We start from the raw sequence: 27,011 nt of genomic DNA on the forward strand, positions 1-27,011 counted from the left end.
CCTTTGCGTGGAGATGTAATAGAGGATATCCCAGATAAACTTGAAACGCAAGAAACATTACTACGAAGCATGATAGGCGAAATGACGTCAGCCAAAGGTTGTGGACAACGTGTGCTTTGGGCTTGGTAATAGACAAGAGCAACGGTGACTTCCAGTAGCCGCTTGGACAGGAATCCTATCGAGTACCTTGAAGCTTTGAGTTGTTACAGGCACAAATCTGAGAGCGGAAGGTGACACCCAGGTCCTGTGTGCAATATTTGAATTTGCACCTGAAAGTATTGGAGCCTAAGTATTGGAGCCTAAAACCACTGACGGAGCAAGTCACATGGCATTGAGCCCCACCGCTTCCAAAGTCGCGTGAACTATATCTCCATAATTCTGTAAGGGAATAGGCTGAGTGTCGACAAAAGGAGAAAGATCAAGGCTACTCTTCTACAGAATTTCTGCCCAAGCACCAAAGGCCAAGTGATTCAGATAAATATAAATGGCTATAGTTAACATATTCTTGGGAAATTGCTGTCTGGATATTCGCTAAACCATCGCTTGGTTCACGTAATCTAGCCGAGCCGTAGGCTGTGTCTGATATCGTCAGAAATTCCGACCCCGCCAGAATCGACCTTCCGCAACACGACTTACAACTACCGAATATCATGGTTGCTGCTCTTGAACACCTCAAAGTCACAGACTTAACCAAGGAGGAACAAGATGCTGCTGCAGAGTGCGAGAGGCAGCTTGCTAATTTGAAATTTATACCATCGAACAATGGCTACGACTTCTGCGACGATCCAAGACTGGGAAATGCATCGGAAGCATTTTATAAAACATTTAATCCGTGGTTAAAGGTACATTCCATCAAAAAGAACCATAAGCTCAGAGCTAATCTGTGCCTCTATCTAGATGGGTGGTAAAAATATCATCTTCCAAGCCTTCCGATTCAATAAGTCTGCAATACTACCAGTGTCAGGGCTGGCACTCTTCATACCTACTATCACCACTGGAAATCCCACCATATCAGACCAAGAACTAAAAGTTGGGACTTATGTGCAACTCACTGAGGATGTGCTTGTTAAATCTGGAGTTTATTGCCTCGCATTTCGAAGCAACTAGTGATGAGGTCTAGCATGTGATGGGTTGGGACCATTGATTTATGGTGGCATTACGAGTGCTATCCTGCGGATTGTTCATGCCGTTGATCCAGTCGTCGATCTGGCCCGGAGGAGGAATATTGTGGCCGCTGTTGATTAAGTCGTCGATCTGATCCGGGGGAAGGGATAACACATGGCCCTGGTTCCAACCAGTGAGAGTGTTATCCTGATTATCCATGTTGCTGATCAAGTCATCGATCTGATCCGGAGGGGACAACACATAGCCCTGGTTCCAACCATTGAGAGTGTTACCCTGATTATCCATGTTGTTGATCAAGTCATCGATCTGATCCGGAGGGGACAGCACATGGCCCTGGTTCCAACCATTGAGAATGTTATCCTGATTATCCATATTGTTGATCAAGTCATCGATCTGATCCGGAGGGGACAGCACATGGCCCTGGTTCCAACCATTGAGAGTGTTATCCTGATTATCCATGTTGTTGATCAAGTCATCGATCTGATCCGGAGGGGACAACACATAGCCCTGGTTCCAACCATTGAGAGTGTTACCCTGATTATCCATGTTGTTGATCAAGTCATCGATCTGATCCGGAGGGGACAGCACATGGCCCTGGTTCCAACCATTGAGAGTGTTATCCTGGTTATCCATGTTATTGATCAAGTCATCGATCTGATCCGGAGGGGACAGCACATGGCCCTGGTTCCAACCATTAAGATTATTGTTTTCTGTAGGTAGTTATTAGCTATATTATCATACACCCCGTAGTTTGACTAACCTGGCTGGCGATATACTTGACTTGATTCCTTTTGTCCAGAGGGCTCTACCCAGGTTTTACTGGCCTTCTGGCTCTGTGAAAGCAGGCTCCACTGGCTTAATGGATTTGAACTCTGAAGCAACCTATTGACAGCGCTATCATATGAGGTGACATAACCAACACAGCTATTACCGGCCCTTGAATCCGATCCGGACATCTGTGTTTCACGAGAGACTCCATTGGATTGAAAACTTGCGAGGTTTCCAACCTCGGATCTGGGCGCTGATCCATCGAATGGCATGTGCGACTCCCATGTAGTCAAAGAAGTTGGCCCCAGTGTCGACGAGCTTTCAGCCGGGATTTGGTCCACCTCATGCTCTACTACTGTCAACAGAGCCTGCATCAAAGTACCATTGTGTCCCTGCTCATTCACTTCAGCACGCTCGTCGTTAGTTGCACTACACGCTGTAGTTGCTTTCAATCGTTTCCTCCCGAGCTGAGGATTACTAGATCCCCGCTTTTGAGACGTCTTTGTGGAGTTGGTAGTATTTCGGTCAACTTGAATGTATTGAGGATTTGGGGCGGGCGCTGTGGCTTTCTTTTGGCTGTGGCGCTGGCGCCTAGGCTTCGTGTGTTTTCCCTGGACATTGTCATTCATCCATACGATTTCAGGCATCACTGGTAGGCCTGAGACGTTAGCAAATATTATCGAGTGCATGACGTAGTACTTACGACTGTCATAATACGCAAGAATTTTCTCTCCCAGTTCATTATATTTACTTCCTATGGTGACTATCCCTTTCTCAATCAGATAATCCATTGCTCTATCAAATCGAGAACCCGTTGAGGGAAGCCATTTCTCCCATCTAACTGATCGTGAGCATTGCGATCTCGATCTATAGATAATACTCACATATTGTTTGGAATGGCATCTCCAAGTAGAAACAGGCTGCCAAGGCACAGCCTCTTTCCAATGCTGTCATACCTCGGGCCGGCCTGTATCAAGGTTTCAATAGTATTGCTGAGATCTTGCATGTTGTTGCCATCTTCCGGAGGGTCGTCGCCATCTTCAGGAGGATGGATAAGAGGGAACAGTGCGCTTGCAATTGTTTTGGCATCGTCATTTCGAGCCTGCCGTTCTCGTTGCCTATAAAGTGCCACAGACTGGAATCTGCGCAGGATACAGGAATGCGCATCCGATTGTTGAAGCTGTAAGCTTTCAAAGATAATCTCATATGCTGGATTTTTTCTACTATAAACCAGCTGTTTTTGTAGTTGCGTAAATGAACTTGGCTGCGCAGCCCATTTTTTTATATTGAGCTTCAGAAGCGTTCGCGTGTGATATTCAGTGGGGTCGAATTCGAAAATTTTAGCTATCCGTTGCTCACCCTCCGGAGGTTTCGGATTGAGCTTTCTCTTGTTCAATGTAAATGGGAGCTGGGAGGCTAAACGTTCGTTTGTTGATAAGAGCCTATCAGCTGCCCTAAAAATTCACCCAGAGATTCGACCCACTGTGTAATTCCATCGAAGTCTTCTCTGCATACCTCTTCAAGTGGTTGTTGTTGTTGAAGTGCTGAGCACAAACACATATTTACGTTGTCGTAATGAAGTGGAAATCGTGCAATCGCGAGAGAATTTGGAGCAACTGTTGATGTAGCAGATCTTACCAAATACAGGTTTCTTGGCATCCCATGGGATGCCAAGAAACCCGTATTTGGTTACTGCAGTCAGGCGACTAGATCCGGAATGCGAACGTCGGAAGCCACCCTTGGCCGCAAAAGGAAACACTCAACACATTCATCACCTGTAGTCGTCATGTCTCAGCCTTTGTATACAAAGGATAGAGAACTTCGCAGCTCATTTTGTCGTTGTGTTAGCTATTGTTCCCCATCTCAGGCTTGTATGCTTGTCTCCGCCCAGGTATTGGAAGGGTATTGGAGTCCTCCATTTAACTTCAGGTAAGGCACAAATCAGAAGATCCCATCCGCATAGGGTGATCAGATATATTGCGACGAGGGAACTGAATGTGAGGTCCCCAACCCAAGGTATGAAGACAGGACGACTTTGCATGCCGTTCCAGTCATTCTTAAAGACATCCGCTCTCCATATAAGAAGCTGCTGAGGAACGAGGCTGCCACCTCCTGAAGTTCTCATCTCATTCCTTTCAATCACACACATTCACTCTACACCGGTCACACTTGACGCTTTTCTTTGCTCTCACCGAGTGTGCACTCTCTTGTTACTTTGTGCTTCGTTCATCTGCAGCAGTCTCCAAACGGCCATTGATTCTTCTGATTCGCTCCTCTCACCATGGACTTCCGTTCAGCATTGATTTACATCTCCAACCGACGAGAGGAAGCTCGGGCCGCACATTCAAGAAAACTGGCTATATTGATGACAAACAGGGATTGGGGTTGCTTTATCCAATTGTGCCCCAAAGACTTCCTGTCATACTCGAGAAGAGTATATGAAATGGACTCACGGTGGATACGCCTCGCTGAGGATGTTACAGCTTGTGCCATTGCTGGCTTATCTGAGCCAATTAGTGGCGTTGCCCAGGTACAGTTGGATATTACCTATGTCATCTGATTTTTTACTGACTGATTTTCAACAGGAGTTGCAGCATCTTCGAACTACTTCTCGTTCACAGCTATGCTTCAGGTCTTCAAAAGCCGGGTGCTTTCCGAAAACCTATCGACCTTCGGGGATTCATTGAGCCAGATAAAAATTATCAACTTTGCCGGGCTGCACATCTGAAGAACCCAGGGCTTCCTTTTTTACACCCTCACGTCATGAACTACGCCTTCAAATGGCAATGGAAAGCCGACAGGGCATTGAAACAGGAAAAATATTACAGGAGCTTTTCCAGTTTGTGGCATATCGCAGATGGACTGACTACCATTCTGTGGATGAAAGTCTTCCAGACTGGTCGCCTCTGGTGACCTGGAACGCATTCACTTTACTAGTTTCTTTTCTCAGTACACCATGGCGTTGGGCCAGTAACACAATCTGGCTGGAAAGAGCGCCTTTGCCAGACATTGAGAGAAGCGCTGAAATACCAACGAGGCCAATGTCAAGTCGGGGAGACGACGAAGAAATGGTATGCTAGTTTCTCAATCTATCTCTTTTATCAACTAACATGGGAAGCAGGGTGTATCCAGTATATACCGACAAAATGGGTCTCAGCTCCCAGAGCAATTCTCTCAGAATTTATTGGAGGAGCCACTTGACGACGAAATAATGTCGCAATACTCAACGGATGGCACTGCACTCCTTGAACTGGGATTTGATGAAACGCGATATACGTTTATACTACTATCAAACCTAGAACACAGTGAGATAGTCAAAGTGGTTCTCCCGATACTCTCCAAAATGTCATTCAACTTCTACATGTGCCCTATGCGCAAGAACTACCGGATGAGTCTTGGGAGATGGTTTCACAAACGTCCAATCTCACATCTGTACTGGACAAACTCAGGGAGACGTTTCCTACTTCTTGTATCAATCCACACTATGATCCATACATACCTACTGAGGATGAAATACTCAAGCATGGACTTGACGTGGCAAGAACCCTACGTTATGTCTGCTTCCAGGGAAGGTTAGCAGATGCAGGGCGGCGGGGTCACTGGCATGATCAATCTTCTATGGAGAAAATCCAGCATCGTTTCTGCTCAAGTTGTTCAACTATCTTCCCAGTGCGCCATTTACTAATCTAAGAGTTGCGCAGGATGTTTATTGCCAGTCTCTCGAGTCCCAAGCCGCATTCCATGGCCTCCTCATTTTTCGACTCCGAGGATGCGGAGCAAGTGGTTTGGTCTCTGATGATTCTGGTTGAAATTGTCAGTTTCCATAGCTCAATAGGGAGAGGAAATATACCAAGTGCGCTTGAGAACGGTGTTTCATCTGCATTTCTTGAGCATCTCGTAACTTCTTAATTGAACCTATATGTATTTTGTGGCCATCATCTTGAATACGCCCTTCGTTGTGTATATAATAGTCCAAGTGATTTTTGATCTCCTCATGAGATGAGAATGTTTTCGAGCACCAGCTACAAGTCCAACAAAGTCCCCCATATATATATGACCAGAGTTGTTTCTTCATCTGGAATGATCTTGCAGCGGGAAGGCAAACGTATATACAGCGACCACCCATGCACTTATAATACAGAAACGTCCAAGCTTTAGCTACATAGTTCTGGCGATGCACAAAGCCAGTAGTTTAATATGATCGGCTGGCAAGGTTGTTCGTGAAAAGGAGGATGCGTGAAGGTGAGACAAGGAACTGTGCTTGAAAGGGAATGAAACTATTCGTAGCTCTTGCTAGAATGATCAATGAAAGGGACGGTCTCTACAATTTCTCATGTCAGTTTGTGGTATATATATCCATGCTCCTTGATAGATTCCTTCGCTCCTATGCTNTTGTTGATCAAGTCATCGATCTGATCCGGAGGGGACAGCACATGGCCCTGGTTCCAACCATTGAGAGTGTTATCCTGATTATCCATGTTGTTGATCAAGTCATCGATCTGATCCGGAGGGGACAACACATAGCCCTGGTTCCAACCATTGAGAGTGTTACCCTGATTATCCATGTTGTTGATCAAGTCATCGATCTGATCCGGAGGGGACAGCACATGGCCCTGGTTCCAACCATTGAGAGTGTTATCCTGGTTATCCATGTTATTGATCAAGTCATCGATCTGATCCGGAGGGGACAGCACATGGCCCTGGTTCCAACCATTAAGATTATTGTTTTCTGTAGGTAGTTATTAGCTATATTTATCATACACCCCCGTAGTTTGACTAACCTGGCTGGCGATATACTTGACTTGATTCCTTTTGTCCAGAGGGCTCTACCCAGGTTTTACTGGCCTTCTGGCTCTGTGAAAGCAGGCTCCACTGGCTTAATGGATTTGAACTCTGAAGCAACCTATTGACAGCGCTATCATATGAGGTGACATAACCAACACAGCTATTACCGGCCCTTGAATCCGATCCGGACATCTGTGTTTCACGAGAGACTCCATTGGATTGAAAACTTGCGAGGTTTCCAACCTCGGATCTGGGCGCTGATCCATCGAATGGCATGTGCGACTCCCATGTAGTCAAAGAAGTTGGCCCCAGTGTCGACGAGCTTTCAGCCGGGATTTGGTCCACCTCATGCTCTACTACTGTCAACAGAGCCTGCATCAAAGTACCATTGTGTCCCTGCTCATTCACTTCAGCACGCTCGTCGTTAGTTGCACTACACGCTGTAGTTGCTTTCAATCGTTTCCTCCCGAGCTGAGGATTACTAGATCCCCGCTTTTGAGACGTCTTTGTGGAGTTGGTAGTATTTCGGTCAACTTGAATGTATTGAGGATTTGGGGCGGGCGCTGTGGCTTTCTTTTGGCTGTGGCGCTGGCGCCTAGGCTTCGTGTGTTTTCCCTGGACATTGTCATTCATCCATACGATTTCAGGCATCACTGGTAGGCCTGAGACGTTAGCAAATATTATCGAGTGCATGACGTAGTACTTACGACTGTCATAATACGCAAGAATTTTCTCTCCCAGTTCATTATATTTACTTCCTATGGTGACTATCCCTTTCTCAATCAGATAATCCATTGCTCTATCAAATCGAGAACCCGTTGAGGGAAGCCATTTCTCCCATCTAACTGATCGTGAGCATTGCGATCTCGATCTATAGATAATACTCACATATTGTTTGGAATGGCATCTCCAAGTAGAAACAGGCTGCCAAGGCACAGCCTCTTTCCAATGCTGTCATACCTCGGGCCGGCCTGTATCAAGGTTTCAATAGTATTGCTGAGATCTTGCATGTTGTTGCCATCTTCCGGAGGGTCGTCGCCATCTTCAGGAGGATGGATAAGAGGGAACAGTGCGCTTGCAATTGTTTTGGCATCGTCATTTCGAGCCTGCCGTTCTCGTTGCCTATAAAGTGCCACAGACTGGAATCTGCGCAGGATACAGGAATGCGCATCCGATTGTTGAAGCTGTAAGCTTTCAAAGATAATCTCATATGCTGGATTTTTTCTACTATAAACCAGCTGTTTTTGTAGTTGCGTAAATGAACTTGGCTGCGCAGCCCATTTTTTTATATTGAGCTTCAGAAGCGTTCGCGTGTGATATTCAGTGGGGTCGAATTCGAAAATTTTAGCTATCCGTTGCTCACCCTCCGGAGGTTTCGGATTGAGCTTTCTCTTGTTCAATGTAAATGGGAGCTGGGAGGCTAAACGTTCGTTTGTTGATAAGAGCCTATCCAGCTGCCCTAAAAATTCACCCAGAGATTCGACCCACTGTGTAATTCCATCGAAGTCTTCTCTGCATACCTCTTCAAGTGGTTGTTGTTGTTGAAGTGCTGAGCACAAACACATATTTACGTTGTCGTAATGAAGTGGAAATCGTGCAATCGCGAGAGAATTTGGAGCAACTGTTGATGTAGCAGATCTTACCAAATACAGGTTTCTTGGCATCCCATGGGATGCCAAGAAACCCGTATTTGGTTACTGCAGTCAGGCGACTAGATCCGGAATGCGAACGTCGGAAGCCACCCTTGGCCGCAAAAGGAAACACTCAACACATTCATCACCTGTAGTCGTCATGTCTCAGCCTTTGTATACAAAGGATAGAGAACTTCGCAGCTCATTTTGTCGTTGTGTTAGCTATTGTTCCCCATCTCAGGCTTGTATGCTTGTCTCCGCCCAGGTATTGGAAGGGTATTGGAGTCCTCCATTTAACTTCAGGTAAGGCACAAATCAGAAGATCCCATCCGCATAGGGTGATCAGATATATTGCGACGAGGGAACTGAATGTGAGGTCCCAACCCAGGTATGAAGACAGGACGACTTTGCATGCCGTTCCAGTCATTCTTAAAGACATCCGCTCTCCATATAAGAAGCTGCTGAGGAACGAGGCTGCCACCTCCTGAAGTTCTCATCTCATTCCTTTCAATCACACACATTCACTCTACACCGGTCACACTTGACCGCTTTTCTTTGCTCTCACCGAGTGTGCACTCTCTTGTTACTTTGTGCTTCGTTCATCTGCAGCAGTCTCCAAACGGCCATTGATTCTTCTGATTCGCTCCTCTCACCATGGACTTCCGTTCAGCATTGATTTACATCTCCAACCGACGAGAGGAAGCTCGGGCCGCACATTCAAGAAAACTGGCTATATTGATGACAAACAGGGATTGGGGTTGCTTTATCCAATTGTGCCCCAAAGACTTCCTGTCATACTCGAGAAGAGTATATGAAATGGACTCACGGTGGATACGCCTCGCTGAGGATGTTACAGCTTGTGCCATTGCTGGCTTATCTGAGCCAATTAGTGGCGTTGCCCAGGTACAGTTGGATATTACCTATGTCATCTGATTTTTTACTGACTTGATTTTCAACAGGAGTTGCAGCATCTTCGAAACTACTTCTCGTTCACAGCTATGCTTCAGGGTCTTCAAAAAGCCGGGTGCTTTCCCGAAAACCTATCGACCTTCCGGGGATTCATTGAGCCAGATAAAAATTATCAACTTTGCCGGGCTGCACATCTGAAGAACCCAGGGCTTCCTTTTTTACACCCTCACGTCCATGAACTACGCCTTCAAATGGCAATGGAAAGCCGACAGGGCATTGAAACAGGAAAAATATTACAGGAGCTTTTCCAGTTTGTGGCATATCGCAGATGGACTGACTACCATTCTGTGGATGAAAGTCTTCCAGACTGGTCGCCTCTGGTGACCTGGAACGCATTCACTTTACTAGTTTCTTTTCTCAGTACACCATGGCGTTGGGCCAGTAACACAATCTGGCTGGAAAGAGCGCCTTTGCCAGACATTGAGAGAAGCGCTGGAATACCAACGAGGCCAATGTCAAGTCGGGGAGACGACGAAGAAATGGTATGCTAGTTTCTCAATCTATCTCTTTTATCAACTAACATGGGAAGCAGGGTGTATCCAGTATATACCGACAAAATGGGTCTCAGCTCCCAGAGCAATTCTCTCAGAATTTATTGGAGGAGCCACTTGACGACGAAATAATGTCGCAATACTCAACGGATGGCACTGCACTCCTTGAACTGGGATTTGATGAAACGCGATATACGTTTATACTACTATCAAACCTAGAACACAGTGAGATAGTCAAAGTGGTTCTCCCCGATACTCTCCAAAATGTCATTCAACTTCTACATGTGCCCTATGCGCAAGAACTACCGGATGAGTCTTGGGAGATGGTTTCACAAACGTCCAATCTCACATCTGTACTGGACAAACTCAGGGAGACGTTTCCTACTTCTTGTATCAATCCACACTATGATCCATACATACCTACTGAGGATGAAATACTCAAGCATGGACTTGACGTGGCAAGAACCCTACGTTATGTCTGCTTCCAGGGAAGGTTAGCAGATGCAGGGGCGGCGGGGTCACTGGCATGATCAATCTTCTATGGAGAAAATCCAGCATCGTTTCTGCTCAAGTTGTTCAACTATCTTCCCAGTGCGCCATTTACTAATCTAAGAGTTGCGCAGGATGTTTATTGCCAGTCTCTCGAGTCCCAAGCCGCATTCCATGGCCTCCTCATTTTTCGACTCCGAGGATGCGGAGCAAGTGGTTTGGTCTCTGATGATTCTGGTTGAAATTGTCAGTTTCCATAGCTCAATAGGGAGAGGAAATATACCAAGTGCGCTTGAGAACGGTGTTTCATCTGCATTTCTTGAGCATCTCGTAACTTCTTAATTGAACCTATATGTATTTTGTGGCCATCATCTTGAATACGCCCTTCGTTGTGTATATAATAGTCCAAGTGATTTTTGATCTCCTCATGAGATGAGAATGTTTTCGAGCACCAGCTACAAGTCCAACAAAGTCCCATTATATATATGACCAGAGTTGTTTCTTCATCTGGAATGATCTTGCAGCGGGAAGGCAAACGTATATACAGCGACCACCCATGCACTTATAATACAGAAACGTCCAAGCTTTAGCTACATAGTTCTGGCGATGCACAAAGCCAGTAGTTTAATATGATCGGCTGGCAAGGTTGTTCGTGAAAAGGAGGATGCGTGAAGGTGAGACAAGGAACTGTGCTTGAAAGGGAATGAAACTATTCGTAGCTCTTGCTAGAATGATCAATGAAAGGGACGGTCTCTACAATTTCTCATGTCAGTTTGTGGTATATATATCCATGCTCCTTGATAGATTCCTTCGCTCCTATGCTCTTTCCTCTATCTCATAGCAGTCTACCTTTTAAACGCTTTTATTATGGCCGGATTACATGCAGATGGATATCGTGCCTTGGCTGCTATTTTCGCTCCAATATTGAAGCCCGATCTCCTCATCTCGCCCTTGACGTTTGTAGGGCCAGATGTTGTGAAGTTCAAGGAGATATTACGGAACGCATTTCTACTCTGCTCGCCTTATGAGTGCAACATACTTCGTTCTGCACAACAATATTTTCCGAACTGGTTTGATCTACACTGTTTTGCCTTTGACAAAAAGGAGCAAAGCACTCAAGCAGCTGCATTGACGCATAATTATTCAACTATAACGGGAGAGGCTATAGATATAGCCAATTACTTGTTGAATTTCAATTATATTGTGGTTAGTCCGCTGCTCATTACTCATAATAACTGCTTACATTTCAAGGATAAATATAAACCTCAGATCAAGGCTCAGGTTTTAGAAGCTGGGTATTCATTTCAAGTCCACGAGACTTACATACGACTCATTTCATGCACAAACTCAGCTTTTGAGTGGGATGAGAATTATATCAACGAAGCGTCGTCATTTTGCAAAGCATGTATAAAAGAAGAATTTTTTGGGAGGGCCTTATTGGAGAACTGGTGCATACAAGATGGCTTTGACTTGTTTGTAACACCCTCTATTGTTTAGTCCGTACTAATATTTCTAGTGCCAATTCCTGCATCTTTTTGCTTCAAGGCTATGTGGAATGCAGCCCTCCCAATGAGCTTGAGGCGTTTAAAGTCATTCCGATTGTGTATTGCGTATTAAAGATGCGGGATACTATCACGGCCGCGAACCGTTTTATTCGCAACAAGTTTGCAAAGCCAGGAAACATACAAGACAACATGTCAGCTCACTGGACTCGAGCATCATTCAGCGATTGCCTCGTTAAGCTGTATAGGCACGCCATTTCCTCGTCTGGGGACAAAGCAACTACCCGTTTCAGATTTGAGCCGTACATTTCATATGTGGAGAACTGTTGCACCTTTGATTATAAAATAGATGCCGATGCGATCTAGAGCATATTGGCTGGATTCATATGCCAGATATTGGGAAATAACGCGAATTATAACCTCAAACTCCTATTGTACAAGAGAAATAGGCTACTCTATTGGTCTAAGTTATGATTAAATTACCTCCCTGCAACGGGGACATCCTTGACTCCGATTAGTAAATTGTCTGTGACCTGCTGGCCAAGGTCCGAAGCCTCTCACTCTGCGCCATGTCAACAAAGACCAGCATCCTCACGCACTACTTGATTCATGGCCTTATCTAAATTTGCAAGTTGGAATATTGGCCGCCATTCTCTTGTTATGTATGCCCGCGCGCCTGTTACCCCACCTAATACTTACCTTACGCCACCGTCGCAGGTGCGATATAGGCCATGAGGGGCAGTCCAATATTCTGATGGGCGAAGGCATCTCTTCGCAAACTATTTGCCTTTCTTGCAGTATTTCCGCTCGGGGCTTGCCGCAAAGCATGCCTCCTCAAGCGGCGGATTTGATATAAAATTGGAAACGTTCGGTGAAGGTGGTGGAGAAGATAGCGGGGAAGATGAGAGCGAAGCCGGAGGCGACAATGATGATGAAGACATGATGATAGTTGAGGTGGCTCAGTTTAATTGACGGAGAGAGAAAAGCCGAGTTTCCTGTGTAGTAGTAAGAATCGTTAGATCGTGGGAACCGCGGTTTGATTTCGACGGTCCAACACCGACGATCTTCGCGATAGTGGGAGAAGGTATTCTGGGTAAAAGCAGCCGAAATTTCGCTCGCTATTCCGACTTTGAGGTTGAGGTGTATCGGCTCAGGGTCGTCGGTGAAGCAGTTCTGAGGTTGATCAGCCGCTGAGGGTGTTGGAACTTCGGTAACCAAATGCTTGATACGGGTAGCCACAACAGAGCTCCAGCTTACTAATCTAGGATTTCTGACACCAACAGGAGAGTGGAGAGGATATGGGCTACCCATTTTAGTGGGTGGGTTCTAAAATTAGTCTTGAAGATCGAGCCTCGGAGTCATGGGGTGATTGCGTCAGTGTCTCAAGGATGAAACTCGGCTAAGCATTGCTTCTAGCCAATCAATATTTGGCATGGGCGCCCAAATAACTTTCCCCAAGTTGTTGACTCATGGCACTCCAACAACAGCTCATTCTTATCATGCAGACATGCCCAGCTCAACCTCCACTCGATTTCACGCGGCAAGACTTTCGATGTGAGTGGTTACGACGAGGGGTTACTGTTCGCACTAAGTTAAAGTAGCCGCTGAGTATGTTTCTTGCGACAACAACGAAGCATTTGTCACTCATCATCCTGGTCATGCTACAAGTTCTGTTCTGATCAGTTCCATTTGGTTTAAGCGAAGTGGCAGTTATAAGTTTACTTCTTGTCCCTCCTTCCTGTCAACATGGCCCCGCGTCAAGCAAAACGAAACGTCCGAAACGCTGGGCGGCAACGGTTGGCTCCAAAAGACCAAGGTAAGCCATCTTCGCCCGTTTCTGTGTCCCTTAACTGATCGTTTGTAGGGAAGCGCCCTCAAGGTATCAAGAGAGAACGACCACAAGTATATACTCGCAAGAGCGACCGACTGGAAGATATACAACGTCGCCAAGAACGAACTGTGTCTAATGGCAGAAATATTGAACCCAAGAAACCAGCACCCTCCCCAACTACCGATGCTCCTGGCATAGAGGCAAGCCATCATGTCACTCTCTTTCTACGCAATAAAGCTAACTCTGCCAAGTCTTCACAAGCTAATAATCGAAAGCGAAAACGATCGCACGAAGCTCAAAGCCCCTTTTTAGCTACTGCCAAGCCGTCCCCAAAGCGCACGCGAAGGTCACCTCGACAGTGTGCTACTGACGATATATCTGGCGAAACTACAGCGAGCGGAGTTGACGTGAAGGAGATCAATCCCATTGAATTCTGGACAAGAAAACAACGGTGGCCAAAGGAACAGTTTCAACAAGACGATCAGACAAGGGCAGATCTGGAAGAAGACAGCTGGTACGAGAAGTATTGGGTGCCAGAGATGAACCATCTACTTGCCAGGAAGAAATCATCATCCTCTCTTCGCAAGAGGCAATCAGAAGCTGGCTCTGTCACGACTAGCTCTGCTACACCTAGCGATCAAAAGCCGCGAGAAGTCAAAAGCGCTCCCTATCAAGATGGGCGTTATCAAACTATTCTTGCCAGTAGAGGCAGCTTTATGGGCAAATCAGAACTGGGCAGCACAGATGCAAGCAAAAGTCTCTGTCGAACCCTACTTGAGAAAGAGCAGACGGTGCCTCAAGAGTCCTTGTTCCGTGACGACCTATTTGAGGAAGCTTGCGAAAGTATACAAAATCGAAACGAGGCTAGAGTCGTTCAAGATATCGCTCGACTAATTGTCCCTTCTGCGGAAACTCTCGCAACGTTCGGATCGAAAGACCTCAGGAGTTTAGTTGAAAGTGTCAATGAAGGCTGGAATAATTCTATACCTGTCACCCAAACTCGTCCACAACCCGACTATGCTGTTGGATTTGGGCGAAAGGCATTCACAGAAGATCAAATCAAAAGACTTCAACCTTTTGTTGGCGAGCTTACAGACAACTCTTACTTTATGGCCACATACTACATGTACTTTCCGTTCCTGACATGCGAGGTCAAATGTGGCGGCGCCGCTCTCGACGTTGCAGATCGGCAAAATGCTCACAGCATGACGATGGCAGTGAGGGGTATAGTCGAACTGTTTAGGCTAGTGAAGCGCGAAAAGGAGCTCCACCGGGAAATCCTCGCCTTCTCAATCTCGCATGATCACAGTTCGGTGAGAATCTACGGCCATTACCCTCTGATTGATGGAAAGCAGACCACTTTCTACCGCCACTCGATCCATAAATTCGATTTCACAGCGCTAGAGGGCAAGGAGAAATGGACGGCATACAAGTTCACTAAAAACGTCTACGACACATGGATGCCGACTCACCTTAAAAGAATCTGTTCGGTTATTGATGAGTTGCCGCCTGATTTAGATTTCGAGGTCTCGCAGCAATCCGACCAGGGGGAATCTGAACTTTCACAGGGGTTGGAAAGCCACTATCCCACTCGCCAATCAAGTCATGATGCTGCGTCTCTGCTAGATGAAGCTGACAGTCAATCAAGCCGTGATCCTTCGCGAGACGTTACGCCAGATACGTCCCTATCTCAAGGGATCGAAAGAGCCTTCAAAAAGCCTAAGAAAAGGGGCCGGGCAGTGGAGTTACATCAGTGAATGCCGTTATTCCATTGAGGACATCAAGATGCATTATCGGCTATTTTTTATGTGGGACATACTTATCACATGTGCCAAGGCGTTCAAGAACTTTGCCGGGAGAAGAGACGGATACGTTTGAGAGGGCCTTTGACAAGCTATATCAGTGCGATCAGGCTACGTCTTGCTGATCTGGAATTGGTATGGAAGCCTGCTAGATTTGGAACAGCTTGCGCTGTCGTCAAGAAATATGCGACTCATTTTGTGCAGCTTGCACTCGAGGACATGAAAAATAATGGTGAGAAAGCAGCATCTGAGAAACATGCATTTATCCTCGACCTATACAAGGAGTTGCAAGACTCGATACTCGTGGGGGATCAATTAGTCCATGTTCTGATTGCAGGAAGGGATACGACGGCATGTCTAATGTCATGGGCATTCTTCCTTCTTGTGAGGCATCCCGAAGCTCTCACACGAATCCGAGATGAGATCCAGACTATCACTGGAGGATCAACTGAGTTTACTCGGGCCCATATCAACAGAATGAAGTATCTCAGATGTGTGATCAACGAGTGTAAGCTTATTTGCAGTTCAATTGCTTAAGATGGACATCCGCTCACTATATACTTTCCTTCCAGCTCACACAGCCAATAAAGCATCTATTCAGCTTGGCGTGTGGTGTTGCGCTGGCCTGTTGAAGCTGCATGAGCTGAGATTACAACAAGGCGACATTGATACAGAAGAAACTGTGCCTTTAATTGGCATGACTGCTATTGGACTGGACTGGAAATCACACGTGGCATATAAACTCCCAGATGATGGTGCTGTAGTGAGTCATTTCCACTTTCACACACTGTATGAAGTAGAGAAATCATCAGCTGACTTGCCTTGTGTTGTCAAGGTTATTCTAGGCCCTGTATCCATTGGAGGTTACGAAGACATCCATAACTTCTTTGTGCTTAATAGTGTCTTCAAGATCATTGCGAAATGGGCAGAGCAAGATTACTGGACACATTTTCGGGGTATTTTTGGAGTCTGATCATGGTGGAGAAGGATATGGAGGCCGAGACGATCCACCAGGGCGAGCGTTAAGGATTCAAGAGACGGTGGGTGGTGATAGGCGCGGGTTATTATTACCTTGACTACTTGCTTCACAGTCAAAGGTGAGTCGTATGCATAGAGCAAGATCATATTCATACATCACATTAGATCTGCTCTATACTATCTATAGACGCCCGCGGCATACCATAATGATGCGCACCACAATGTGGAGGCTGTGAGGGCTTTAAGTGACCTATTTTACCCTCGGCTGCAATGTGCTCCAGCGCGTGCGTACTGCGCCCTTAGTCCTGCCCGGGAACTTGCTGAAGATCCACTCCCAAGACTTGCCCTCCTTCTTGTACACTGATAAGCGCTGCTTGTCAAGCGGTGACCATTCACTGTATTTCCTATCGTCCGAACGGCCCACATTATCCTCGCTCGAATATGCATCACCATCGCTACCGGTATTAGGATCACCGTCGCCAAAACCATCGACATCGGACCTGCTTGACGCTGACCATTGACTATACTTTCTCTTGTCCGAACGTCCCAGTTCATCCTCGCTCGAACCGTCGCCAAAACTATAGTCAACGATGCGGCTTGACGCCTCTCGCCGCTGTGATGGAAAAGTGCTCGCGCTACGGCCTTTGTCTGCCCGGGTACGCCTTGCACTTAGCGGGACGAGGTATGCGTTTGTAGTAGACCTTACAGTCCTCCCACTTTGAGAAGGGCAGGAAGACGTACGCCGGCTAAAACCAGTCACCAAGAACAAATGTTGCTTTAGCTGCTTTATCGTGAGGTCCTTGGTATTCCCGGCATGACCAACGCACTCGATGAGTTTAGAGAATTGGCCGAAAGTGAATTCCGGCTCGTCACGATCGTCCTGAATGAGCGCCGAAAAGGAATAGTAATCCGGAGAATAGGGACGGAATGTGACCTCAGTGAGTAGTGGCCGGGTATGTTTGGATGATTCGCTGAGGGCGCCGCGGTCCAGAGAAGAATGGGGTGACGAGGGTAGTTGGCTGTCACCGTTGCAGACTGGGTGCCTCTGCGGGAAGCAATTTTTTCTCTGCTGGGTAGATCCAAGCTGAAGATGCTGCCCACGCTTCCGTTGCGTTGGGCTAATGTAAGATGAGAATGGCCGCTTCCGCTTAGTAGGGCATCGCCTCCGGTCGCTCTCGTCTGACTCAGCTTCGGTGGTACTGAGCTCGTCATCGCTGTAATTGTCGCTGTTGCTTGTCGCTTGTTCTAGGCTTGGCTCCATGGATAGACTGCAGGGGGTGAGGATCCTGTGGCGCTTGGCTAAGCTGGTCCTTCTAATCACACTCGCGGGGAGATGGAGTTCGTCGCCCATTTCAGTTATTGGCGCTACCCTCGCCGTATTTTCGTCTGACTGTTGTAGTCCATTGCCATTGCTATTGATATTCTCTTCTTCGTCTTGCTGCTGCGGAAGCATCTCCTCAGAGGTATTATTATCGAATTCAGGCTTAGCTTGCCTGCGATAGGCACAATCTGCCTGACTGATTCGGCCTTGTTGTGACAATCTAGGCCGGCGTGGAGACTGGTCGCAATGACGCGTGGAGAGAGACTTTGTTGTCTCGGACTCAGCACAAACCATAAAAGGGTCTTCTGTGTTGATGCAGCTTTGCAATGGCTCGCTCGAGGGGCGCATAGAATCCAACATCGAGGATTCTTGGTCAGGATCGGAAGTAGGCGTTAGGATCGGATTGAGCACAGTTTCAGTGCGACTAAAATTCTCCTGGTCCCCGCTTACATTTCCCCAGTCAATTTCGTCCTCAGAGGCACAAAATTCGACATCTTGCAGTTCAATTGGATTGCCTACACAATAGCAAGAATCATGTCAGAGTTTGTCATGTGCGACAAAAGATATTAGGGGTGCTCACCTTGGTCACCACTAGAACTGACGCTCGATACTGACGTGTCCTGGTCGATGGACCTGACCTTCGCCAAACATTCTTCCACAGCTCCTCGGATGTGTTCTTTACCTGGTTCCCCCAGGCCAAAGCCCGCCTTCTGTAGTTTGGTGTGCAAAAGCTCCTCGATTGTGGGGAGGTAGTCGTCGCCATAATCGCCACTGTTACCGAAGTATGCATTGCTACTCTCAACTGAAATTCCCAAAGTTAGTCATGCCTGCTACAGCTAGCATTTAAGTCTCTCAAATACCTTGATATCCGGGCATGCCGCTGCCATTCTCATCAGTTGCTGCGCCTACTGCTGGCCATGGAGCGTCGAGTGCGACTCCCTTCTGCTTGGCGGGAGAGTGGTCGTTGAGGATACTGGATTGCTCTGGGATAGGTTTGCGGCGAGCGTTCGCGCCCCGAGGACGCGAGGCAGTTGGCACATATTTATAAGGTATTGGGGCAAAGGTGGCCATGTTGAGCGCATCAAAATCGATTTGAATTATTTCACCAACTGTAGGCAGGGGATCGAAAGGCTCATATGTAGGCTTCTCGGTCGCATCGCCCTGCCCCTCCTGCCATCTTCCCGACTAAATCTACACCAGGGCAAAAACCTCTGCATCTCGCGCAGGAATGTTCCCATGCATAATCGACCAATTACAACATCACAGTTCTGAGAGATTGCCATCCCGTGCCTGCTCAGCTCCGCGGCCTTGCCGACGACTGTACTGAGGTGGCCCCATGAACTCCGATCCCACGCAAATGACCTATCGAGTATATCGCAGTTCTCCACCAATGGTGGTGCAGCCCAGACCGAGCCAACGCGAGGTATTTACGCGACTGGCTACGTGCGGCAGCATGTGTGCCCCGAAGCGTCGCCGCACTTCAAACCTCCGGCGCTCTCTCCCTAAAGGGGCAGAAACAATGGTGCGATGACAACGCAGACTCAAAACTGCTCTGGCCTCGGCTGTTTCTGAGCCAATGTGACGCAGATGCAAGGCGGTGACTCGGAGACGCACACGTCACAGCGCACAGCCAGTCGTGAAAATGCCTGACGTTGGCTAGGCTCCTCGAGACGGTCACGCTGCAGTCGGACACCCCATCCAGCTCGAATCCGCAACGATCCTACCTCCATAACTTCGACGCTGTGACTGCGGCACCTCAATCTCCTGCACGCTCTGCCTGAAGGGGAAGGACAACGGTGCATAACGAGGCGGATTCAAGGGCGCTCCGACCTCAGCCCCTCCTGAGCCCGCATCACGAGCCAATGTGAGTCAGATTCAACGCGCTGAGCGCCGTCGGAGTGAATATGGGTTATGATATGGAGGCAAGATCGTCGCGGATTCGAGCCGGATGCGGTGTCTGGCTGCGGTGCTGCTGTCGAGGGGAGCTTGGCAGCAGTGGGACAGCAGCAGAAGGGCTGAAAGGCGCCCACCGTGAGCGCATGTCAGGCAACGGAGCGTCGCAAGCGAAGCGGTGTGTGTTGGCTGTCGGGGAATGGAGAGAGTGAAGGGAAGGGAAGAAAAGGAGAGTGGTGAGGGTGAATCTTTATACCCCGCGAAAGCGGCGGTGCGTCCGTGCACGCGCCTTGCCTAATGCGGGGGGGGGTTCCTGATGCGGGCGGACGCGGTTTCCTGATGCGCACTTGCCGCGTGTTATTTTACCAAAGTATTCAGTATATCCTTCAGAGCGGTAAAGCCTATAATATAGACTCCTTTACTAAACACGTGAGCAGGAATAAGTAGCGTAAAAGATAGGGCTGACCACATATGACCACAAGTGCTTCAGTCACACTGTATCTTTACATTATTAACATCAAAGTTCATTATTTATAATGCCACCAAAAGAGTACGCTCCACAAAAGAAGCTTAAGGCAAATTATAGGCTACAAGTGAAGATAGATGTGGAGCTATAGCATCAATGAGTGAAGATGTTTCTGCTACAGCAAGAGATAAAGACCTTCAGCAGGAGCATGAGAAGATAGCATTACTTCGGTTAGCCGACCAGTTTTTCACCTCAAAAGGACGTTCACTAGAAGAGGTCGCTCATGATGAAGCTAGGGCATATGATTTAGTCTCTCCTGTTATATGGGTTGCATTAATGGTAGTATATAGATTACAACGGCGTCAGCAAGCTACAAACGCACCAACAGAGCCTTCCTTCGCCTGAGTCCCATCACCAATAAAGATGCAGTTAGATGTAACTTATCTCTATAAACATTCTTTTGCACCGAGCGGCGCATCATCATCTACGTTACGGCAAGATCTTGCCGATGCAGAAATAGCAATTCATCAGAAACAGCCAGGACAGTTAGTTAGCACTGAAACTCCAAGCTTCCCCCTCTTCCGGAACGCAGCACTTGAGGGTATCCTTCCTCAAGATATGGTAGTACCTATACAAAGCAAAAAGACGAAGGGACAACCTCAATGGCTACGTATTTAGATCCTGTTTAGATATAGAGCCTACGGTCATAGATTATGAATAAAGAGATGGTTATACCATATAAATAAGCTATAGTATTGTGTTGACCATAGAGTAGAGCATTAAATATTATATCCTTTATTTTATTAAATATATAAAACTTATATTCCCCCCTTAATACTAATGTAATGGTGTATTATAAATTAATATAATTGAAGTAATAGCATCATACTACAGTATTAACTATATTAAGGTTTATATGATAGGGTAGAACAGTAGTAAATGGTTGTGGTGTGGTAGAAACATAGAGTTGAGAGGCATACTCTGTCATCGTGATTTTGGAAAATTTGCTCCGCTTTGCCGCTATTTACCATACAAATACCAGTAGTAGCGAAAGGTGCAGAACTAGCTAGAATCATGATGAGAATTGTGATTTTGGACTGTCATCATAGTAGCCAATAGTAGTGTTAAAGTAAGAAGTGGCCCCATAACTTTATGGGAGAGCTTTGATGGTACCAAAACTGCAGCGAAGCCTACAGTAATACAGCACCTACAATTAGAACACAGGCTTTTACAGGCTTCTACCATTCACCCTAGCACTTGTTTTATATCGCTACATAGGTAACGTAAGTCGTGGCATAAGCGGCGATCTGGCGTAAGCAGCGATAAGTACCCTTATATACAACTTTGTTTGGAAAGGTACTTCTACATCCAAAACCAAAACCTTAAATAGCTCCATGGATAAAAATCGTTAGGCTTAGCTGTTCAATATTTAGGTTCTATATATAGGCCTTTACCTAATATAAAAACGCTAGTATTGCTAGTGTGATTATTATGCTTCTATTAGTAGGAGAAGATTGCTCATACAAATATTTGTATGAGGAAAACTTAACCATTAAATTAGCATTGCAAAAAGACACTAGCAATACTAGTGTTTTTATATTAGGTAAATGCCTATATATAGAACCTAAATATTGAACAGCTAAGACTTACGTTAACGTAACTCATGGCGTAACGGGACGGATGGCGTAACGGGATGCTTTGCCAGAGCCACCCGCACCCCACCAAAACCAAGGTCACATGACCAAAATTAAAACGTTAATAACTTTTGTAATAATGCTTATAACACTTAATCCTCTTAGACTATTACTCTTTATAGTCTTAACGTAGGTCGTGGCCATACCGGGGCCATGGCCATACTGGGATGGTGAGGTAAGCGAGCACTTAACTAACCCATCAAACCCATCAACCAACACACCAAACCTATCAATTACCCCATTATTATGGTACGCAAACGGAGTTTAAAAGCTCAAGAACGCGATATTCTAATACTTGAAGCAGTAGCTGGAGTAAAATCTGGTTTATATAAAACTGCAAATGCTGCTGCAAAGGCCTTACACCTAAGGCCTGATACAGTTGTTAGCCGCATTAAAGGGCGACATACCTCACATAAAGAAGCACATTTAAAACATCAATTACTCTCCCAAACCCAAGAAAAGACCCTTTTAAAATGGATCAAAAATCTTACTGCAAGTGGTTACGCTCCTAGCCATCGCATATTACGTGAGGTTGCAGAGGAAGTGCGGTCAAACAAGTGTCGGGTCTTCCAAACCCAGGTGAGCCAACCTACAGAGTTAACCAGCTCAGTCAAGTCAACTACCAACCCATCAAACCTGCCATAGACTGGCAGACTCGGCTATTTCTAACTAGTGGCTTGGCAGACCCCATCAAACCAACCGGCTCAGCAGCAGTCCTGACCAACTCAGCAGTCCCGACCGACTCAGCAGTCCCGACCAACTCAGCAGACCCGACCAACTCAACAGACACAAACTCAACAACCACAACTCCAACTACCTAAGTTACCACTTGGGCAAGATTGGGTGCCACGGTTCATTCAGAGGCATCCTAACTTACGTGTTAAGCTAGGAAGAAGGGTTGAGGCACAAAGGATGAATGGGGTCACAAAGCAGGTGTTGAAGGGGTGGTTTGACGCGTACAAGAGCCTCACAACAGAGCAAAAAATCCAAAACTACAACACCTACAACATGGATGAGACTGGATTTTCAATTGGAACAATGCAATCTACACGAATTATAGTCGATTCTACACTTAGGACGCGTTTTCAGGCACATCCAGGAAGGCAGGAATGGGTCTCTGCTGTTGAGTGCATCTGCATGGATGGAACAACCACCGACCCCCTCATTATCTTCAAGGGACAGAATGTACTACAGAGCTGGATTCCAAAGGATGTTATAAGCAAATGGCACTTCTCTGCAAATACAAAAGGATGGACAAGCAATCTTCATGGATATGAGTGGCTAAAACGCGTTTTTGAGCCTTCTACAAGAGCAAAAGCAACACTTCCAAATGGACAACTACAACAAAGGCTCCTTATTTGTGATGGCCATGACAGCCATATAAGCCGGAGCTTCATATCACACTGCATACAGAATCGCATATCGCTCCTTATACTACCTCCACATACCTCACATATACTCCAACCACTTGATGTTGCAATTTTTGGACCTTTGAAAAGACACCTCACAACAGCCCTCTCACACCTTAATGAGGCGCAGCTCCTACGCATACAGAAAGCAGAATGGATGGATGCATACATACAAGCAAGAGCAGCTGCATTTTCAAATTCAAATATAACTTCTGCTTGGAGAGGGAGTGGGCTACAGCCATTTCAACCGCAGACAGTTATCCGCGCAGCTACGCTTCCTACAACAGATGCAGTAATAGTGCGGCCAAAGACTCCAACAGAGCATGACATTTTTGAGAAAGTATTTCTGAACAGCAGTCCACCTGATTTTTCAACACTTCACAAAGCAAATACAGTACTCTCTTCTACAATAAGTCGTGGCATTCTCAACACTCCTACAAAGCGATATATTCATAAGTTAGCAGATGAGACAGAGCGGCTCAATACATGCCACATACTACAACAAAGGGAGACAGATAACTTGCGCTCAATTATTCAGAAGCGCAGAGTACAAAATAAGGGCAAGAGAGCAGTTTTGAAGGGTCAATTCCACATCACAACTGAGGAGTTGCAGTCGCAAGTAGCAGAAGCAGAAGCAGCAACAACAGCTACATCACAAAAGTCGAAAATATCAACAACTCCACAAGTTACAACATCTATAATTGATCTAATTGATGATGGGAGTGAGGAGGAGCTATTTGACAGTGATATAGATGAATTAGCATGGTAATGGTAGAACTATTTTCAATTATTTTGAAGCTGCTCATATTTTGAAGGGGTGGCTTACCCCACCATCCCGGTATGGCCATGGCCCCGGTATGGCCACGACCTACGTTAGTTGTCCATTTGGAAGTGTTGCTTTTGCTCTTGTAGAAGGCTCAAAAACGCGTTTTAGCCACTCATATCCATGAAGATTGCTTGTCCATCCTTTTGTATTTGCAAAGAAGTGCCATTTGCTTATAACATCCTTTGGAATCCAGCTCTGTAGTACATTCTGTCCCTTGAAGATAATGAGGGGGTCGGTGGTTGTTCCATCCATGCAGATGCACTCAACAGCAGAGACCCATTCCTGCCTTCCTGGATGTGCCTGAAAACGCGTCCTAAGTGTAGAATCGACTATAATTCGTGTAGATTGCATTGTTCCAATTGAAAATCCAGTCTCATCCATATTGTAGGTGTTGTAGTTTTCGATTTTTAGCTCTGTTGTGAGGCTCTTGTACGCGTCAAACCACCCCTTCAACACCTGCTTTGTGACCCCATTCATCCTTTGTGCCTCAACCCTTCTTCCTAGCTTAACACGTAAGTTAGGATGCCTCTGAATGAACCGTGGCACCCAATCTTGCCCAAGTGGTAACTTAGGTAGTTGGAGTTGTGGTTGTTGAGTTTGTGTCTGTTGAGTTGGTCGGGTCTGCTGAGTTGGTCGGGACTGCTGAGTCGGTCGGGACTGCTGAGTTGGTCGGGACTGCTGCTGAGCCGGTTGGTTTGATGGGGTCTGCCAAGCCACTAGTTAGAAATAGCCGAGTCTGCCAGTCTATGGCAGGTTTGATGGGTTGGTAGTTGACTTGACTGAGCTGGTTAACTCTGTAGGTTGGCTCACCTGGGTTTGGAAGACCCGACACTTGTTTGACCGGACTTCCTCTGCAACCTCACGTAATATGCGATGGCTAGGAGCGTAACCACTTGCAGTAAGATTTTTGATCCATTTTAAAAGGGTCTTTTCTTGGGTTTGGGAGATGTTTTAAATGTGCTTCTTTATGTGAGGTATGTCGCCCTTTAATGCGGCTAACAACTGTATCAGGCCTTAGATGTAAGGCCTTTGCAGCAGCATTTGCAGTTTTATATAAACCAGATTTTACTCCAGCTACTGCTTCAAGTATTAGAATATCGCGTTCTTGAGCTTTTAAACTCCATTTGCGTACCATAATAATGGGGTAATTGATAGGTTTGGTGTGTTGGTTGATGGGTTTGATGGGGTAGTTAAGTGCTCGCTTACCTCACCATCCCGGTATGGCCATGGCCCCGGTATGGCCACGACCTACGTTAACGTAACTCGTGGCGTAATGGGACGGATGGCGTAACGGGACGCTTTGCCAGAGCCACCCGCACCCCACCAAAACCAAGGTCACATGACCAAAATTAAAATGTTAATAACTTTTGTAATAATGCTTATGACGCTTAATCCTCTTAGACTATTACTCTTTATATCATAACGTAAGTCGTGGCATAAGCGGCGATCTGGCGTAAGCGGCGATAAGTACCCTTATATACAACTTTGTATGGAAAGGTACTTCTACATCCAAAACTAAAACCTTAAATAGCTCCATGGATAAAAATCGTTAGGCTTAGCTGTTCAATATTTAGGTTCTATATATAGGCCTTTACCTAATATAAAAACGCTAGTATTGCTAGTGTGATTATTATGCTTCTATTAGTAGGAGAATATTGCTCATACAAATATTTGTATGAGGAAAACTTAACCTTTAAATTAGCATTGCAAAAAGACACTAGCAATACTAGCGTTTTTATATTAGGTAAAGGCCTATATATAGAACCTAAATATTGAACAGCTAAGCCTAACGATTTTTATCCATGGAGCTATTTAAGGTTTTAGTTTTGGATGTAGAAGTACCTTTCCATACAAAGTTGTATATAAGGGTACTTATCGCCGCTTACGCCAGATCGCCGCTTATGCCACGACTTACATTACTCTAACATGTGTAAAAACGCTAGTAGTACTAGTTTTGTTTTACAAAAGATATTAAAGCTTATATTTTACTATATAAAATATTTATATGGTAAAAATTAAACTATAAATAACTACTTAATAAGAAGAGCTTACACTCTAGCAAATTCGGCTATAAGAAATAAGACTATAAAGAGTAATAGTCTAAGAGGATTAAGTGTTATAAGCATTATTACAAAAGTTATTAACATTTTAATTTTGGTCATGTGACCTTGGTTTTGGTGGGGTGCGGGTGGCTCTGGCAAAGCGTCCCGTTATGCCATCCGTCCCGTTACGCCACGAGTTACGTTAGTAAGTGACCCTCCATCTTGGACACGTGTACGCTTGGCTTTCCGACGCTTTGAAAGTGCTGTGTTGGCCTTTCGAAGGGTACGGACCTCCTCTTGTATAAGGGTCATTTGGTGCGCAATGCGGTCTGTACCCTTCACCAGCTGCTTTACAGCTGAAAAAATCGTTGTTGGGGAGCTTCCTTGATGAATTCCAATTCTATTCTGTACAAACTTAGACTGCAAAATTGCATCAGCTGGGGTTTGTGGCGTTTGAGGGACCCAAGGGTCAGCCTCTAGTAGGGGGGATCCAGTTGGTGTTGGCGTCCGTAACTTGATATCAAGCTTTGAGAGAACTGCTTCTGGGTTGTACGGGACAAGGCCAGTACCTCGAAAGCCAGCTAGGATATTTTCAGTTGTCATTGTATGGTCGTGGGCAGCCTTGAATGCAATAAAGAACTCAATCTTAGTGATATGGGTAATAGAGGCCTTAATGAAGACCTCAAGTTCTCGACCATACATTCGCTTTAGTACACTAAAACACCCAACATCAAGAGGCTGGGTAAGATGTGAGGAGTGCGCAGGGAGACAGAGCGTAATAATGTTGTTCTCCTTGCAGTACATATCAAACTGGGCAGATAGGTGGCTCTCATGGCCATCTAGGACAATCATCCGCCAGACCCCTTGTGTTCGTACACGTGTATGCTGATTAAAGTGTTTTATCCAGTCTAGACCTGTATCATTGTCGGTCCAGCCATTTGGTGAGGTCTTGATGGCCCAAGTAGGTGGAAGGCCGCACTCTGTGTACC

At 46.1% G+C, this 27,011-nt stretch overlaps 8 protein-coding genes across 8 annotated transcripts; 4 read left to right on the top strand and 4 right to left on the bottom strand.

Annotated features, from left to right (window-relative positions):
- The first annotated feature begins 476 nt into the window (after positions 1-476).
- On the top strand, positions 477-1,699 carry VC83_07595 (uncharacterized protein). Its single transcript, XM_024471162.1, has 3 exons — positions 477-842; positions 898-1,452; positions 1,627-1,699. The coding sequence occupies exons 1-2, from the start codon at positions 651-653 to the stop codon at positions 1,105-1,107; spliced, it is 402 nt and encodes a 133-aa protein (XP_024320830.1). The 5' UTR covers positions 477-650; the 3' UTR covers positions 1,108-1,452; positions 1,627-1,699.
- Positions 1,117-3,453, bottom strand: VC83_07596 (uncharacterized protein; the record flags this gene model as incomplete). Its single annotated transcript, XM_024471163.1, has 5 exons — positions 1,117-1,835; positions 1,886-2,551; positions 2,597-2,730; positions 2,778-3,309; positions 3,360-3,453. 5 exons carry the CDS (start codon positions 3,451-3,453, stop codon positions 1,117-1,119), a joined length of 2,145 nt encoding a protein of 714 aa, XP_024320827.1.
- A 2,126-nt stretch (positions 3,454-5,579) lies between these two features.
- Positions 5,580-8,243, bottom strand: VC83_07597 (uncharacterized protein; the record flags this gene model as incomplete). The annotated part of the gene is made up of 5 exons (XM_024471164.1): positions 5,580-5,694; positions 6,322-6,622; positions 6,675-7,340; positions 7,386-7,519; positions 7,567-8,243. 5 exons carry the CDS (start codon positions 8,241-8,243, stop codon positions 5,580-5,582), a joined length of 1,893 nt encoding a protein of 630 aa, XP_024320828.1.
- Positions 8,244-8,778: 535 nt separating this feature from the next.
- VC83_07598 (uncharacterized protein) lies at positions 8,779-10,620 on the top strand. Its single transcript, XM_024471165.1, has 3 exons — positions 8,779-9,212; positions 9,269-9,760; positions 9,811-10,620. The coding sequence occupies exons 1-3, from the start codon at positions 8,964-8,966 to the stop codon at positions 10,297-10,299; spliced, it is 1,230 nt and encodes a 409-aa protein (XP_024320826.1). The 5' UTR covers positions 8,779-8,963; the 3' UTR covers positions 10,300-10,620.
- A 1,974-nt stretch (positions 10,621-12,594) lies between these two features.
- On the bottom strand, positions 12,595-13,071 carry VC83_07599 (uncharacterized protein; the record flags this gene model as incomplete). The annotated part of the gene is made up of 1 exon (XM_024471166.1): positions 12,595-13,071. The coding sequence occupies one exon, from the start codon at positions 13,069-13,071 to the stop codon at positions 12,595-12,597; it is 477 nt and encodes a 158-aa protein (XP_024320802.1).
- A 435-nt stretch (positions 13,072-13,506) lies between these two features.
- Positions 13,507-15,348, top strand: VC83_07600 (uncharacterized protein; the record flags this gene model as incomplete). Its single annotated transcript, XM_024471167.1, has 2 exons — positions 13,507-13,576; positions 13,625-15,348. The coding sequence occupies 2 exons, from the start codon at positions 13,507-13,509 to the stop codon at positions 15,346-15,348; spliced, it is 1,794 nt and encodes a 597-aa protein (XP_024320881.1).
- Positions 15,349-15,931: 583 nt separating this feature from the next.
- Positions 15,932-16,366, top strand: VC83_07601 (uncharacterized protein; the record flags this gene model as incomplete). Its single annotated transcript, XM_024471168.1, has 2 exons — positions 15,932-16,156; positions 16,229-16,366. 2 exons carry the CDS (start codon positions 15,932-15,934, stop codon positions 16,364-16,366), a joined length of 363 nt encoding a protein of 120 aa, XP_024320882.1.
- Positions 16,367-16,621: 255 nt separating this feature from the next.
- Positions 16,622-18,763, bottom strand: VC83_07602 (uncharacterized protein; the record flags this gene model as incomplete). The annotated part of the gene is made up of 3 exons (XM_024471169.1): positions 16,622-18,207; positions 18,273-18,494; positions 18,553-18,763. 3 exons carry the CDS (start codon positions 18,761-18,763, stop codon positions 16,622-16,624), a joined length of 2,019 nt encoding a protein of 672 aa, XP_024320839.1.
- Positions 18,764-27,011: the final 8,248 nt, after the last annotated feature.

This window comes from Pseudogymnoascus destructans (genome assembly GCF_001641265.1).
Source record: "Pseudogymnoascus destructans isolate 20631-21 unplaced genomic scaffold scaffold_23, whole genome shotgun sequence".
Lineage (NCBI taxonomy): Eukaryota > Fungi > Ascomycota > Leotiomycetes > Thelebolales > Thelebolaceae > Pseudogymnoascus > Pseudogymnoascus destructans.

Coding starts and splice junctions, on each gene's coding strand:
- VC83_07598 (XM_024471165.1), top strand. CDS start 8,964: ATGGACTTCCGTTCAGCATTGATTTACATCTCCAACCGACGAGAGGAA. Junction 9,213..9,268: donor CAATTAGTGGCGTTGCCCAG/GTACAGTTGGAT, acceptor GATTTTCAACAG/GAGTTGCAGCATCTTCGAAA. Junction 9,761..9,810: donor GGGGAGACGACGAAGAAATG/GTATGCTAGTTT, acceptor CATGGGAAGCAG/GGTGTATCCAGTATATACCG.
- VC83_07595 (XM_024471162.1), top strand. CDS start 651: ATGGTTGCTGCTCTTGAACACCTCAAAGTCACAGACTTAACCAAGGAG. Junction 843..897: donor CATTTAATCCGTGGTTAAAG/GTACATTCCATC, acceptor GCCTCTATCTAG/ATGGGTGGTAAAAATATCAT.